Below are 18,020 nucleotides of genomic sequence, written 5' to 3' on the forward strand. Positions count from 1 at the left end.
TACACATATTATTACCCAGGTCATTACGTAGGATCCTGTAAAGTTTTTTCAAAAAAAGATTGAGAAAATTGACTAATTTCTATAGAGTGGCTCCTAAATGCTAAAAAAAGTGTGGATCATGGAGAGACTACACTTACTGTTATCCTAGGTCATTACGAAGGGTCTTGTAATTTATTTTTTTTAACAAAATGCCCGAAAATCAGGTCACTATAAAATTCATTGCTAACATACTCGAAAAATTGAGAAAATCGCCCAATTCCTGTTGGGTGACTCGTAAATGCTAAAACAATTATAGATTATGACGAGACTTCACGTACTCTTACCCAAGTCAGTGCAGAGGGTCCTATAAAGTTTTGCAAATTTTTTTTTCGAAAGCCAGTTCACTAAAAAATTCACGCGCTAACATACATGACACATGAAAAAGTGAAAAAATCGCCTAATTTTTATTGTGTGACCTCTATATGCTAAAATAATGGTTTGGATCATGGAGAGGCTACACATACTGTTATCCTAGGTCATTATGGAAGGTCCTGTAAATTCTTTTTTTAAAAAAATGCTCGAAGCCAGTTCACTAAAAGATTAATAAGCTAACACACATGAAAAACTCAAAAAATCGCATAATTCCTATTGAGTGGTCCTAAATGCTAAAAAATGGCGTGGATCATGGGAAGGCTACACTTACTGTTACCCAAGGTCATTACGGAAGGTCTTGTAAAGTATTTTAAAAAAATGTCCGAAAGCTAGTTTACCAAAATATTCATGGGCTAACACACGGAAAATTGAGAAAAATCACCTAATTTTTGTTGAGTGACCCGTAAATGCTAAAACAAATAGTGTGAATCATGGCGAGACTACATGTTTTATTATCCTAGGTTATTACAGAAGGTCCTGTAAAATTTTCTAAAACGAATGTCTGAAAACTTGTTCACCAAAAAATTCATGGGCTCACACAATGAAAAATTGAGTAAATCTCCTAATTTTTGTTGAGTTGCCTCTAAAATCCTAAAAATGACATGAAGAATGGTGAGACTATACGTATTGTAACCCTAGGACATTACGGAGGGTCTTATAAAGTTTTTGCAAAAAAACTGGCTAAAAGTAAATTCATTAAAAAATTAATGGACTAACACACAACACCAAAAACTGAGAAAACACCTAATTCCTTTTGAGTGGTCCCTAAATGCTAAAACAATGGCGTGGATCATGGCGAGACTACACATACTGTCACCCCATGTCATTACGGAAGATCCTGTAAAGTTTTTGCAAAAATTATGTCCGTAAGCAAGCTTATCAAAAAATTCATAGGCTAATACATACGAAAAATGGAGACAATCACCTAATTCTTGTTAGGCATCTCCTGAATGCTTAAAAATGGCGCGGATGATGGCGAAGCTACATGTACTATCACCAAAATATAAGGAAAATTAAGCTGGAAGAGAAACGCGTAGAGGGAATAGAACTCACATCTATTGTGCGAAAAACTCTCACCAGTATCATTAAATTATAAGTCAAGGTGATTTCCACCATCTTTATAGGTAGATATTTGGGAAAAGAAAAGCAGCTTTTTTTTTTGTTTCAACTTTTGATTAATTAGTATTAATTTCATGTTTTTGTTTATTTTAATTAGTAGTTATAGTGTGAAAGGAGCATACAATATTCGACTTTATTAGTTAAATGTCCTTATGTTCAAGTAATGTTTACTTTCTTTTTTTTTTAATCAGAAAATTTAGGTGTATAAAAAATGCTTCTACCAATATTATTCTAACTAATCCAACCTAACTTAAATAAACAAATAAAGAACATATATGAACATTGTTCTCCGAAAAAGTGGGGTAATACTTTGCTAATTGCGGTAATAAATATTATTACTAAAGAAAAATCCACTTACGAAAGATCTCTTTTGTTGTAATTACGTCATAAGTCATAGCGTTTGCCTAATTAATTATAAATAAATGTTAATTCTAGTGATATTATTTTTTTCTTACTTATCCAAACAACTAAAAATAAGAAAAACAATCATTTATTATATAGAAAAATATTTCCCATGAAAAATGAAAATATTATTCTCCTAAAGGGAGCCCAAGATGAGTGTGAATTAACAAATTAGTTAGTTAATAAAGTTGATGTTAGTCATAAGAATATTTTATCATCTATCTTGACTAATTCTAAAATGACAAATCTATTTCATTTATATGACAAATTTCTATGAAAAGCCCTTTTCACATAAATATCAATTTTGAAATTAATAAATAGTTTTCTACTTTGTCAATTTGTGATACTACTTACTAATTAACGCCTTTAAATATATATAATTATCAAAGATATAACTACTCTCATGAAAATCCTGAAAATGACATTAGATCTAACGATGATTGGGCTAATTCACCATCCACATTATTTTTTTTTAAAAAAACATAGCATTAGGTGATTATCCATATTATTCAACTCAACTAATTCTGGATCATTTTGATTAATTGTTTTTGGGAGGTTTGAGATTTTAATGAAGAGTACTACGTAGTTTACTAAAATAGAAATTAGAAGCATAGTTAGTAAAACGCATGAGAATATATAATCAGAACGTGGATCTAGATTAAGTATAATTAATAGGAATAACTACATCAAATGACCATTCGTTCATTTCAATTACCACAAGAATGGCCAATTTCTTCTCCACCTTCGTTGTTGTTGTGTTCTGCTGCCAGTTTTTCTTCTTCTTCTTTCAGTTTTTTCCTTTTTAAAAAAAAATTGATACACGCAAACGTGAATCGTTTCGAGCGAATTATATATAAAAGACTTGAAACAATGAGAGGATTTCATATCTACATTTTGAGACTGTTTAGAGGTGATTTTTGGGTTCATCGAGATTGAATAATCGGTGTATACTTCATGTATACTCAGTGTATATTTCATGTGTAGTCGTTATATCCAGTTTTTTGAATGTATCATAATGTATAATTAGTGTATAGATAAGTTATATTGTATAGTAATTGTATGTTTTTTTTATGACTTTTGACAAACTATATTGTATAGTCATTGTATGTTTTTTTATGATTTTTGCCTTTTTTTTATATAAATAAAATATAACTATATTTATTATAAATTAATTACTTTATTATTGTGTATATATATATATATATATATATATTTGAAACCACCCCAAATTAATAATCTTTATTCAGTTTGTAACAACAGTTGACTAATGACTAGCTAGCTACTTTTACACACATTTCAATTTGAATTATATTCTCTGTATTTTTCTTGGTTTCTGACAAATAAATTTTCTAAAAGTTCTTAGTCTTAGTCGAAAAAATATATAAATTTACAATATTAATTAATACTATATTTTAAGCAGTTATTTACTTTATTTCTTAGGTTACAAGTTATAGGTAGGCTAATTTACCATAACCAGTTACAATGTTGTGAATATAACTCAATTGGCACAACTAATTCCATAACATAGCTAGTAGAGTACTCCCTATGTTCCATATTATCCGTAATTTCTTGTTTTTCGATATTCAAACTACATAAATTTTAATTAATATTTAAATATGTGCTTCTTATCATATTGACATATATAATAGGAATTGCTACTTGTAGTATTTTATTAATTTTTGAATATTAATATTTTTAAAATATTAAGTTGATTTAATATAATCTAATCAACTATATTAAAAGTTTCAAAAAGAGAAAAAACAACACTTACTATAGAACACACCTCATATTCCATCTCTCTCTCTATATATCCCCTCTTTACTAAAGACTCATATTTCTCCTCTTATATTTTCCACACTTCTATTCAAATACGTAATTCATCACCGATCTATCACAGGAAAATGTCTCTCTCGTCGGAGAAACCCTCCTTTTCTCTATTAGTCTTACTATTTCTCACCATCACCATCACCTCCTCCGCCCACAATATCACGAGTATACTCGCAAAACACCCTGAATTCTCAACCTTTAACCGTTATTTAACCCTTACTCACTTAGCTTCCGAGATCAACCGCCGCCAAACCATCACCGTTTGCGTGGTGGATAACGCCGCCATGGATGATCTTCTTGATAAACACATGTCCATTTATACTCTCAAGAATGTCCTGTCTCTTCATGTTTTTGCAGATTACTTTGGTTCCAAGCAACTTCATAGAATTACTAAGGGAACAACCCTCACTGCCACCCTTTTCCAAGCTACAGGTAAGATTGAAATTACAAGTTGGTAGGTCAGGTTAAATTTGAACAGGTCAAAACAATATATATATATATATATATATATATATATATATATATATATATATTCGGGATAAAATTCACAAATAGTAAGTTTTTAGCCTCAGTAATTGAAAATTAATCATTATAAATTTCACAAGTGATCAAACTCATAATAATATTCTCGAGTTTCACTTGCAAAATTTAAAGTACATGACAGTATTTTTCAATTACAGGGAAAGAAAAGGAAAAAAGCTGCTTTGGTCAAAATTGATTAAATTAAAAATGGATCACAATTCAACCCACCATATATAAACCAACCTTCCCTCTTTTGTTATTTTTCTTTTGAAATATATGTGAAATTTTATTTTATTTTCTCCCAACTTATTTAATTTGCTAAAGTTCTTAAAAATTTACATAATTTTCTACCTCTACAATTTTTGGGTTGCATTTATCGTATCGACCCAATAGTTTAATGGATCATTTCTGTTAAAGCCTTCATTTCAAGTCAACAAACAAATCATAACTTAACCTATTAAACTAGAGTTCTTTGAGTGAATTATTAAAACATGACTTTGATTTTGTTACCTCTAGATTTAATTGAACCTACTTTATATTTTTAAGTTAAGGCTATAATTAATAAATATTAGCATTAGTGCACTACTAATTTTCATTCATATTTTCAAATAATGAATTTATTTTTTTACTAACTCATTCAAAAAAAAATTTGAATCCGCGCTTCTGCAGGTGAGGCTCCTGAAACTTCAGGGTTCGTCAACATTACGAACATGAAAGGTAAAAAAGTAGGGTTCGCCACAGAAGATAACGACGGTCATTTCTCAGCCAATTTCATCAAATCCGTTCAAGAAATTCCTTATAACATCTCCGTCATACAACTTAGCAGCATCATAACATCTACCGCCGCGGAAGCTCCGGTGGCTGCTCCGGCAGACGTTGATTTAATTGATTTAATGTCCAAAAAAGGTTGCAAAGAATTCGCAAAACTTTTACAAAATTCAAAAATTTCGAAACAATTTATCGATCTTATGGAAAATGGCCTAACAGTGTTTTGCCCGATTGATAAAGTTGTTAACACTTTTTTACCTAAGTACAAAAATTTAACAAAAAATGGACAAATTTCTTTGTTATTATACCATGGTATACCAGATTATCATTCTTTAGGTATGTTAAGGTCCAAAAATGGATTTATAAATACTATGGCAACAACAAAAGGTAAAAATAATAAATATGATTTTTCTATACAAAATGATGGAGATAATGTAAAACTGGACACAAATATTGTTACAGCAAAAATTACTGGGACTTTATTAGATGAAGAGCCATTAGCAGTTTACAAAATTGATAAAGTTTTGCAGCCAAGTGAATTATTTAAGGCACAATCTATTAATTCTGACGATACGGCGCCAGAGCCGAGCTCCGGTGACAACGATGGCGACGTACCGGCGGATTCGAGGAATAATAATGGGGGTATGATTATGAATGTCAATGGTGGTTGGTTGATAACATTTATTTTGAGTTTTGGTTTCGTATTTGGTTGAATAAATTAATTTGTGTTTTTGGCATGCATGCATGCATCATTATTTGATTGTATATTGTATGATGAAAAAATAACCCTAAATTTGCATTTTTGTTATTTTTTCTTTGTAATTTTTCACTTCTATGATAATCTTAGTTTTATATTTCCTTACTTTATGATATCAAGAAGATTACATGCAAATGGAATTGTATATAGTTGAATAAAGTGAAAACAACATATCAAGTTCCACAAAGTGATCTATGGGAGGGTATAGAATCTACGCAGATCTTACTTTTGCCTCAATGGTAAAGATGTTGTTTTCAATAGATTATCGGTTCAAGACACAAAAAAAATCTAGAAAAAGACAAAATGAAAATAGCAGAACAGTACTACAATAAAATAATACTATAATCGAACTACACGAAACAACAAATGAAATAAAGTAAAAAACAATTATGTTAATATTTCAGATATGTTGCAAAAAAAATTAGTTCTTTTTTCCATCAAAAAAAAAGAATTTAACTTAATAATAATGAAAAATTCCGTTACCAGGAATCAAACCCGTGTCTCTTGGGTGAAAACCAGATATCCTAACCGCTGGACGATGTGGCATCTAACAATGTGATTTTCGTTAATAAATCATAACATACAAAAACTGGAAGTTAATTAAAATCCTGAAACTGGAGATTACATTAATGCTATTTCTAGCTTTCGTGTGATAATTCTCATTTCTTGCTAGACAAATACTTCACAGGAAGAATGGGAAAGCATCTTGCCAATTTAGTTGATTTTTAACTGTAATGTTAAGATTCTTAATTTGTTCGAGCCAACTTGTAAGGATGCATTTTTCACATTTCTATTATAATAATAATTATAAGGAAAAAAAATATATGAATTGGTAAACATTACTAGTGTATTATTTAATAAACGGAAAAGGGCCAAAATTACCCTTCAACTATTTGAAATAGAGCACATATACCCTTAAACTATATTCTGGTTCAAAAATACACTTCATGTCATACTATTGGCTCACTTCTACCCTTTTGTTTGACAGAATGAAATGTGGTATCCTATGTGTAGTAATTTACGCCATGTAAAATCTCCACTTAACGATATTGACCTGATAACATAAAATGTAATTTAAAAACTCGATGGAAAATGTAAAATTACTTAATATAAAAAAATTTGGAATAAGTGTGGTGTTCTTTATAATTTTTGCTACTTACCGTGTATTGACGAGTACAAAATATTTAGACTTGCTAACGGTAACATAGCTGACCACCCGGAGATTGATATATTTTCAACAAAAGGTAACACTTGGAAATCAATTGGCATTGTTGCCCCCAAATTATTATTTCTATGGCAGATGGGGTTGTTTATATGACGGCGAGGAGGGATAACTGATAATTTAGTTAATTGTACTATAGTACGTTTTTGCTTGGAGAAGGAACAATTTCAGGAGGAATTATTCTTTCCGTATACAATAGAAGGGAGAAGATATGATTTGGATTATGTAGGAGAAAAACTTTGTTTGACTAGGATAATATTGGGAGATTATCACTATGATTATGAATTTTGGTTGTATATGATGAAAACAAATTCATGGAATAAGATATTGACAATTCCATTACCTAATCACTACATTTGTTTGAGATCTCTGAGTTTTATCAAGGATGGATACATGATGTTTAAAAATTACATTAGCTCTGGATTTGTGGCTTATAATTCAACAACTCATAAATTGGAACAACTTAATGTTACTGGAATTGAACAAGGACTTAAATTCAATAAGGTTGTAGCCTATGTGGAAACTTTGTCCTCTCCTAATGCTCTATAGTCTCAGATGGTTCGGGTACGTGAAGAGAAGATGCAGTCTAGGGAGTGATTGGAGGTAGGTTGAAGAAGTATTGAAGTAAGGTGATTAGACAGAATATGACACACATGTAACTTACCGAAGACAACACCCTAGATAGGAAGATAGTGATGTCGATGATTAGGGTAGAAGATTAGTCGGTAATCAAGTATTGTCTAGTTATTACTCTCCTGGTGTTTAATTATTCTTCGATTTTAGTATTACATGTTGTTTCCTTTACGTACTAGCTTCAGTTGTCGTATATTTTGTTGTTGCTACTTGTTTTTTTCTTAATTGTATTCAACATCTACTTTATTTTTTCGCTTACTTGTTTTTTAAGATATGCTTCACTTGAGCTTAGGATCTATTGAAAACAACTTCAATTTGTTGTTGTGTTACCCAGTACTCCATATTTTATGCATAATATATCTAATTCTTCACAATGCTCTATTTCTTGTATCCTACGAAAAAATGTTACTTGACGGGGATGCCTATGGGTACCTCAACACAGGCATCACCCGCAAAGACATAAAATGTAACTACCGAAGCTCTTTCAACATGACTTGATGTCGGGAATGGAAGAACAACAAGAGACAGGGCTAATCGTTGGTTGTCCTATCTTTGGATAAGTTTTGACAATGTAGTAATCGTGTCCAAGGTCAATTAAGATGATTTCCTCCAATACCCTCCACATTAATGTGAGCATATTACTTGAATGCTAAGACAAGGAAAAGGATTCCACGAGAAAGTGGAAATCCATAAATGATTTTCAACTTATATTTTATTAGGCTAATTTTTATTATTTGGATTTTTTTAACGGTTAAATTTAATTGTCACTTAATAATTGACTCTAAAAATAAAAACCATAGGCAATAAAGTGACTGCTATGAAATAATTGGTAATGTCTTTTTGGTGTATTGTTTAGTATATTCATTCATATGAATTTTTTTGAAAGTTGTAATAGTAGATATACTCAAAAGTTGTTAAAGGAGTGATTTTCTCCTGAAATTAAATATTTTAATTACAGTCCTTAATTAAATATGTATCCTGCTTTGTTATTTCTCGAATACATGCATCCGTCACGTTAAAATACATGTATCCAACCAAAGAAATGTGGCACAGGAAACTAGTAATATTTCAAACTATCGTAAATACAGTGAATAAGATCTAAACTAGTGGAATTTATGTTGTTTGCCCAATTTTTATTAATTGGATCTTTTTAGCGATTAAATTTAATTGTCACTTAATAATTGAGTCTAAAAATAAAGCAATAAAGTGATTTCTATTAAATAATGGGTAATGTCTTTTTGGTGTATTGATTAGTATATTCATTCATATATGAAGTAGGAAAGCAAAATCGTATTTATGTCTAAATAGGATTTGTACTTAACATGTTTATAAATAGACTTGCTACAGCTTATTTGGACAAACTAAGCCAATGGATCCAGTATTTGTATCAAACCCTAACCCTAGAAACCATGTTCCCCATGATCTCATTATTGATATACTCACAAAACTTCCTATGAAATCACTTCTAAGGTTCAAATGCGTTTGCAAATGATGGTATTCCTTGATTAAAGATGGCAAATTCATCGAGCAACACTATGATCATCATACTTGTTATGACAGATGGGGTTATTTATATGATGGCGAGGAGGACGGAAAATGGTGATCGTGTAATACTGTAGTACGTTTAGTATTGTTATTATTACTCTCATATTGTCATATATTTCGATTTTAGTGTTACATTATTTCCTTTACTAGCTTCAGTTGTCATATGTATTGTTGTTGCTACTTGTTCTTTTCTTACTTGTTTTCAACATAGTTTCTTTCACTACTCTTATTGATATAGTGAAATCCTCCTAGCTCTCCACCTGTGGACTAGAGGTCACATCGATCGAACCATGTAAAATTTGTGTCTTCTTATTGCAGTATAATATCTTTGTATATTTGGTAACATATTTGTAGGAAAATAATTATCATATAATTCTTTGTATATTTGGTAGCATATTAAGGAAATATTTAGTTTCCTTATTTCAATATTGTATCACATATCTATTCTCTCTTGGGAGAATGAATAAAGGGAAGCCAAGATTGTACAGTTCTTTTCATGGTATCAAAATCAAAATATTTTTCTTATCGTAAATTTCCATGGCTGGTGACGACATACCTCCTCCACCACCACTCAAAATTGAGTCTAATTCTCCCTATTTTCTCGGTCATCAAGATCGATCCGGGGACTATATCACGCCTACTCATTTCAAGGGCGACAATTTTGATGAATGGACAGCCGACAAACAAATGGCGTTGGAGGCATGACGTAAATTTGAGTTCTTGGACGGCACTATCACTGAACCGCAACCTCCTTGTACAAAGTCCGATTGGACTGCAATTAATGCAATGTTAATCTCTTGGATCACCAACACCATTAATATTGATGTCAAATCTTATTTGTCAAAATTTAGAGAGGTCAAACCCTTTTGGGATCACCTTAAAAGGAGGTTCATGCACACTAATGGACCACGCGTTCAACAACTTCGATCTTTCCTCGCTAAATGTGAACAGACCAAAACCATGTCGGTTTCCGTATATTACGGAAAATTACATTCTCTATGGCAAGAATTGGATCATCATGAGCCCCTAATTTTTTGTACTTGTTGCTCTGGTTGTACGACATGTCGTTTATATGAGGTTCGTCGTGAGCAATCTAAACTTTATGATTTTCTGTATTCCGAGTATTACTCTTCATTGACACTTCCATCACTGCAGAGCTCAAGGCGTCTTCTTTGGCGTGGGCCGAGCTTGCACTTTCATCCTAACTGACAAAGGCTAACAGTATATATATCCGAAATATGTAATTGTCTAGCGCGTTCTCCTTTTTGTTTTTTGACCTCTCGATTTCGTTCCCAATGTGTTCAGGAGTGATGGTTGAGTTCATGTAAATTTTGAGTCTCTAGGATAAAATTAGAGTTGAAGAGATGCTACTGTTGATTCTTTGTAAACAACTGGTTCTTATTAAAATGAATTGAGTGTTCATAGTGAATGAGGCACCAGATGAAAGAAAAATGACCACAGTTTTCAAATTTCATCATGTACTCGAACTCACTTGAGTCCTCCTCGAGTCTTAATTTTAAATACCCTCCACATTAATGTGAGCATATTACTTGAATGCTAAGACAAGGAAAAGGATTCCACGAGAAAGTGGAAATCCATAAATGATTTTCAACTTATATTTTATTAGGCTAATTTTTATTATTTGGATCTTTTTAACGGTTAAATTTAATTGTCACTTAATAATTGACTCTAAAAATAAAAACCATAGGCAATAAAGTGACTGCTATGAAATAATTGGTAATGTCTTTTTGGTGTATTGTTTAGTATATTCATTCATATGAATTTTTTTGAAAGTTGTAATATTAGATATACTCAAAAGTTGTTAAAGGAGTGATTTTCTCCTGAAATTAAGTATTTTAATTACAGTCCTTAATTAAATATGTATCCTGCTTTGTTTTCCTCGAATACATGCATCCGTCACGTTAAAATACATGTATCCAACCAAAGAAATGTGGCACAGGAAGCTAGTAATATTTCAAACTATCGTAAATACAGTGAATAAGATCTAAACTAGTGGAATTTATGTTGTTTGCCCAATTTTTATTAATTGGATCTTTTTAGCGATTAAATTTAATTGTCACTTAATAATTGAGTCTAAAAATAAAGCAATAAAGTGATTTCTATTAAATAATGGGTAATGTCTTTTTGGTGTATTGATTAGTATATTCATTCATATATGAAGTAGGAAAGCAAAATCGTATTTATGTCTAAATAGGATTTGTACTTAACATGTTTATAAATAGACTTGCTACAGCTTATTTGGACAAACTAAGCCAATGGATCCAGTATTTGTATCAAACCCTAACCCTAGAAACCATGTTCCCCATGATCTCATTATTGATATACTCACAAAACTTCCTATGAAATCACTTCTAAGGTTCAAATGCGTTTGCAAATGATGGTATTCCTTGATTAAAGATGGCAAATTCATCGAGCAACACTATGATCATCATACTTGTTATGGCAGATGGAGTTATTTATATGATGGCGAGGAGGACGGAAAATGGTGATCGTGTAATACTGTAGTACGTTTAGTATTGTTATTATTACTCTCATATTGTCATATATTTCGATTTTAGTGTTACATTATTTCCTTTACTAGCTTCAGTTGTCATATGTATTGTTGTTGCTACTTGTTCTTTTCTTACTTGTTTTCAACATAGTTTCTTTCACTACTCTTATTGATATAGTGAAATCCTCCTAGCTCTCCACCTGTGGACTAGAGGTCACATCGATCGAACCATGTAAAATTTGTGTCTTCTTATTGCAGTATAATATCTTTGTATATTTGGTAACATATTTGTAGGAAAATAATTATCATATAATTCTTTGTATATTTGGTAGCATATTAAGTAAATATTTAGTTTCCTTATTTCAATATTGTATCACACATCTATTCTCTCTTGGGAGAATGAATAAAGGGAAGCCAAGATTGTACAGTTCTTTTCATGGTATCAAAATCAAATTTTTTTTCTTCATCGTAAATTTCCATGGCTGGTGACGACATACCTCCTCCACCACCACTCAAAATTGAGTCTAATTCTCCCTATTTTCTCGATCATCAAGATCGATCCGGGGACTATATCACGCCTACTCATTTCAAGGGCGACAATTTTGATGAATGGACAGCCGACAAACAAATGGCGTTGGAGGCATGACGTAAATTTGAGTTCTTGGACGGCACTATCACTGAACCGCAACCTCCTTGTACAAAGTCCGATTGGACTGCAATTAATGCAATGTTAATCTCTTGGATCACCAACACCATTGATATTGATGTCAAATCTTATTTGTCAAAATTTAGAGAGGTCAAACCCTTTTGGGATCACCTTAAAAGGAGGTTCATGCACACTAATGGACCACGCGTTCAACAACTTCGATCTTTCCTCGCTAAATGTGAACAGACCAAAACCATGTCGGTTTCCATATATTACGGAAAATTACATGCTCTATGACAAGAATTGGATCATCATGAGCCCCTAATTTCTTGTACTTGTTGCTCTGGTTGTACGACATGTCGTTTATATGAGGTTCGTCGTGAGCAATCTAAACTTCATGATTTTCTGTATTCCGAGTATTACTCTTCATTGCAGACTAATATATTATCTCAAGATCCGTTACCAAGTCTTGATAGGGCTTATCAGCTTATGATTCAAGAAGAGCATATTCGTACGGCCAAACACGAATCCGAGACAACGCCGATCGAGGCTCTTGGATTTATGGTTCGTGCTACTGCAGGACGGGGTCGTGGTTCTACAGATCGTCCTGTATTCTCACATTGCAAGAAGATAGGACATGTGACTGAAAAGTGTTGGTCGCTTTTGGTGTCTTCTCATTGCAAGAAGCGTGGTCATGATGTTAGTAAATGTTATGACATCGTCGGGTATCCCGAATGGTGGACTGAAAAGAATGAAAGGTTGTCTTCCGCTGTTCAAGGTCGTGGCTTGCTGCGTACAACTTCCACACCCGACAGCACCTCCACATCTTCACCCGTGGAAAATTGTGTAACAACTGCATCAAATACCGCTACCGTGGGTCAGGACTTTACTTCCGATCAATGGAAGGCTATTACAGAATATTTTAATAATGCTATAATTCTAGAAAATCACTTGAATGGTAAGTTTGATGTTTTTTCTTGGATCATTGACACCGGTGCTACTCATCATGTTACCGGTGAGAAATCTTGGTTGTTTGATGTTCATACTATTGATTGTCCGGTTGGTTTGCCTAATGGTGAAAAGGTGCTTGCTTCTTTGGAAGGTTCTGTTCGTCTGTCAGATAAAATCACCTTATATTATGTCCTTTATGTGCCTTATTTACGTTGCAACTTATTCTTCGTCCCCCAACTTACTGATAATTTACGCACTATTATCTCTTTTAATTCTTATATATGTGTTATTCAAGACACACTGAAGGAGATGATTGGAACGGGAGTTAGGAGGGACGGACTATACTGTTTTATCAAACCGAATATGGTGCAACATGTGTCTACTGTCATAGCAGCGTCAACATTGGAATTGTGGCATCGACGATTGGGGCATCCTTCCGAGAAAGTAGTTAAGTTGCTTCCTCATGTTAGTAGTGATAAGAGTAGCTTAGCAAAGGATTGTGAAGTGTATTTACGTGCTAAGCATCCTAGAGATAAATTTCCTTTAAGTGATAATAAAACGTCTAAAATATTTGAGAAAATACATTGTGATTTGTGGGGTCCATATCGATATGTTTAGTCGTGTGGAGCTCGTTATTTTCAAACAATTATTGATGATTTTTCCCAAGCTACCTGGATCTATTTGTTGGTTCATAAAACAGAAGTGTTTCAGATGTTTATGGATTTTTTGCTATGGTTGATCGCCAATTTAATCAAATAATTAAAGTTGTACAAAGTGATAATGGTATCGAATTTAATTGTTTGATTGATTATTTTTCTCCCACTGGTATTCTGTTTCAAACCTCTTGTGTGGGTACTCTACAACAATTTGAATGTTGCGAGGTCTCTAAGATTTCATGCCAATTTACCTATTTTTTTCTGGGGTGAATGTGTTCTTGCTGCATCTCATCTCATAAATCGTACCCCCACACCCAATTTACAAAATAAAACACCTTTCAAAATTTTATTCAATAAACCGCATTCTTTCAATCCTAGTCGTACCTTTGAGTGTTTGTTCTTTGCTCATAATCAAACAACTCAGGGTGACAAATTTGCTAGTTGGAGAAGAAAGTATTTGTTTGTGGGATATTCGTTTGGTAAGAAGGGGTGGCGGCTGTTTGATTATGATACGAAGGATTTTTTTTGTCTCTCGTGATGTGAAGTTTGTTGAGGATGTGTTTCCTTTTGCTTTTCCAGATGATGTTCATATTTCGTCTAATTTTTTTGATATGGTTGATGAAATCGATGGTGATTTTATGGTGTACGGAGATGACTTAGGGGCGAAGTTGATAGTTCGAAGACTGCCGGACAGCAGCCGTAAGCAACAACCCAACCAGCGCCTGCTGGCATCCAGGACGAGCTGCAGCCAACGGCCACTACCCAGCCCGCTGGGAACCCAATGACCGCTGGCAGCTAGGGGAGGGGGCAGCAACACCATACCTTTGTTTTGCTTCGTGATCATGTGACATACTCAGTTTTTGCTAATAGTCCGTCTCCTACTACTTTGATTAACAATCAATCCTCAGGTACTCCCTATCCTTTGGCACACTATATTAATTGTGACAATTTCTCTGTAAATTATCGCAAGTTTCTTGCAGCTATTATTTTGGGTAAGGATTATAAGACCTTCAAATAAGCCATGAAACACGAAGGTTGGAGACATTCAATGAAAGAAGAAATACGTGCATTGGAAGACAATGATACATGGACTTTGAAACATCTTCCTCTGGGTAAGAAAACACTTAGTAATCAATGGGTGTACAAGACCAAGTTTTTGTCAAATAGAGATGTGGAACGACTCAAATCGCTCTTGGTTGTATTGGGAAATCATCAACAAGCAGGGATTGACTACAATGACACTTTTACTCCAGTCGCCAAGATGACTACTGTTCGAGCCTTCCTAGCCATTGCAGCATCTAAAAATTGAGAACTTCACCAAATAGATGTTCATAATGCCCTTTTACATGGTAATCTTGATGAGGAGGTGTATATGAAGCTCCCTCCCGAGTTTGAAAGTCCAGATCCTACATTAGTGTGTCGTTTGCGCAAATCGCTGTATGGGTTGAAACAAGCCCTTAGATGTTGGTTTGCAAAATTGGTGACTGCTTTGAAATGGTACGGTTTCCTACAATCTTATTCTGATTATTCTCTTTTTACATTTACTAGAGGGAATATTTAGATTAATAGCTTGGTTTATGTTGATGATCTTATTATTTCTGGAAATGATTCCACTGCACTTGCAACTTTCAAAGCCTATTTAAGTGATTGTTTCAAAATGAAAGACTTTGGGTCTCTCAAATAATTTTTGGGTATTGAAGTAGCTCGTAGTTTATTAGGGTTGTTTTTGTGTCAACGCAAGTATACTCTTGATATTGTCTCTGAAGCAGGGTTGTTAGGTGCAAATCCAAGTGGGTTCCCTATTGAGCAAAATCATAAACTTGGTCTTACAAATGGAGATTTGTTATCGGATTCGGAGGTCTACTGTAGATTAGTCGTCTGTTTGATATAATTAGGGGTCACTTGACCGGACTTGACATACGTTGTTCATATTTTGTCTCAATTCATGCAAGAACCCCGAATTAAACATTGGGAAGCGGCCTTACGAGTGATCCGTTATTTGAAAGGCATCCTAGGATAGGGTATTTTATTACGTGCCGACAGTGAGTTGACTTTGCAGGGATGGTGTGATTCTGATTGGGCGTCTTGTCCATTTACTCGTCGTTCGTTGACAGGTTGACTATTATTTCTAGGTTAATCTTCCATCTCTTGAAAGACAAAGAAGCAACACACAGTTTCTAGATCTTCTGTAGAAGCTGAATTTAGGTCCATGGTTGCGGTCACTTGTGAGTTGAAGTGGCTGAAAGGTCTGTTGTTGAGTTTAAGTATACAACATCCCAAGGCGATCAAATTATTTTGTGATAGTCAGTCCGCTTTGCACATTGCAAAAAATCTGATTTTTCATGAACAAACAAAGCACATTGAGGTAGATTGTCACTTTGTTCGTGATGCAATTAATGATGGTTTGATCTCTCCGTCGCACATTTCAACATCTTCACAATTGGCAGACATTTTTACCAAAACTCGGTTTGACTTCTTGCTTTTCAAGTTGGGCATTTTTGATTCTCATGCTCCAACTTGAGGGGGGGGGGGTATTGCAGTATAATATCTTTGTATATTTGGTAGCATATTTGTAGGAAAATAATTACCATATAATTCTTTGTATATTTGGTAGCATATTAATGAGATATTTAGTTCCCTTATTTCAATATTGTATCACATATATATTCTCTTTTGGAGGAATGAATAAAGAAAAGTCAAGATTGTACAGTTCTTTTCAATTCTTTCATTGTTTTACTTTCGTTATTCTCAACCTATTATTGTCTTTGTTATTATCATTATAATATTATTTAGCTAAATTCCGCACTACGTTAATTCTCAATCCTAACAACAAACCATGATAATTGACGAATTAGATGGGAAGTAGTTACCATAGCAGAAAATTGCTTCTTAATTTGTACGGTTAAGCACTCCAAATTATTATTTCTTTGGTAGTACGTAGCATTGTTTATATGATGGAGAACGTGAGGGAAAATTTAATTAATTGTACTATAGTACGTTTTTGTTTGGAGAAGGAACAATTACAGGAGGAATTATTGTTTCCGTATACGATAGAAGGGAATATATTTTGTATTCCGTATACGTTGGGAGATAATATCAGGTAGGCCAAAAAAGTCTTGATCTAATATGATTAGATAAGACATGACATGCTTGCAGCTTACCGATGACATGATCATAAATTGGAAGATCATCATATGAAGGTCGTTGATTAGGGTAGAAGGCTAGTCTGTAATATGTATGCTCTAGTTTTCTTATCAGATTTGTTACTATAACTCTCCTAGTATCTTATTCTTCGATTTTAGTGTTACATGTTGTTTTCCTTTGCTGGCTTTAGTTGTTGCACATTTTGTTGTTGCTACTTTTTTTTCTTAATTGTTTTCAACGTGATTTCTTCACTTTTTTATTTGTTTTTTCGGATATGCTTTTCTTGAGCCAAGAGTCTATCGAAAACAACTTCTATAACTTCACCGGAGGAAGCTCATCACCATCATTTATATAGTATATTCATATATATACTCAACATCAACACTTCACACTTAAACCCTTGATTAGTAATCTAAAAAATCTTCACTAAGTGCATATAGCTTAAATTATTTTTTCATATTCATTAATTCTTTGCAAATTGTAATGTAAAATTCTCAAATATCTGTCTTCATTGATGTTGTTTATATACGTTTTCTCCGCCTTAATACACATTTTTGGTTCTCTCCAATTTGTCCAAACTTTTAAAATTTGCGTAGCTTAAATTTAACAAAATAGTTTTGCACCGTAGTAATTTGTTGTTCGTTAATTAATTTGATTTGTTTTCGACAATATAGAGTAACAATTTGAACTTGACCAAAGTTCCAAAAGTAATTCTCAGGAAAAAAAGCTATTTTTTCAACTTCTATAAAACAACTTCTCTTATTACTCAAAAATAAAATAAACTCTTTTAAAACATTTTAAAAAAAAACTCTACTTCCCTAAAAAACAAAAAATTCCGTTACCGGGAATCGAACCCGGGTCTCCTGGGTGAAAGCCAGATATCCTAACCGCTGGACGATAACGGA

At 33.1% G+C, this 18,020-nt stretch overlaps 1 protein-coding gene and 1 non-coding gene across 2 annotated transcripts; one reads left to right on the plus strand and one right to left on the minus strand.

The window, feature by feature from the left end:
• The first annotated feature begins 3,747 nt into the window (after positions 1-3,747).
• Positions 3,748-5,825, plus strand: LOC129871033 (fasciclin-like arabinogalactan protein 2). The gene is made up of 2 exons (XM_055945898.1): positions 3,748-4,191; positions 4,951-5,825. Exons 1-2 carry the CDS (start codon positions 3,834-3,836, stop codon positions 5,760-5,762), a joined length of 1,170 nt encoding a protein of 389 aa, XP_055801873.1. The 5' UTR covers positions 3,748-3,833; the 3' UTR covers positions 5,763-5,825.
• Positions 5,826-17,948: 12,123 nt separating this feature from the next.
• Positions 17,949-18,020, minus strand: TRNAE-UUC (transfer RNA glutamic acid (anticodon UUC)). The gene has a single exon. It is a non-coding gene; the product is annotated as a tRNA-Glu (tRNA).

This window comes from Solanum dulcamara, chromosome 10 (assembly GCF_947179165.1).
Source record: "Solanum dulcamara chromosome 10, daSolDulc1.2, whole genome shotgun sequence".
Taxonomy (NCBI): domain Eukaryota; kingdom Viridiplantae; phylum Streptophyta; class Magnoliopsida; order Solanales; family Solanaceae; genus Solanum; species Solanum dulcamara.

Coding starts and splice junctions, on each gene's coding strand:
- LOC129871033 (XM_055945898.1), top strand. CDS start 3,834: ATGTCTCTCTCGTCGGAGAAACCCTCCTTTTCTCTATTAGTCTTACTA. Junction 4,192..4,950: donor CACCCTTTTCCAAGCTACAG/GTAAGATTGAAA, acceptor GCGCTTCTGCAG/GTGAGGCTCCTGAAACTTCA.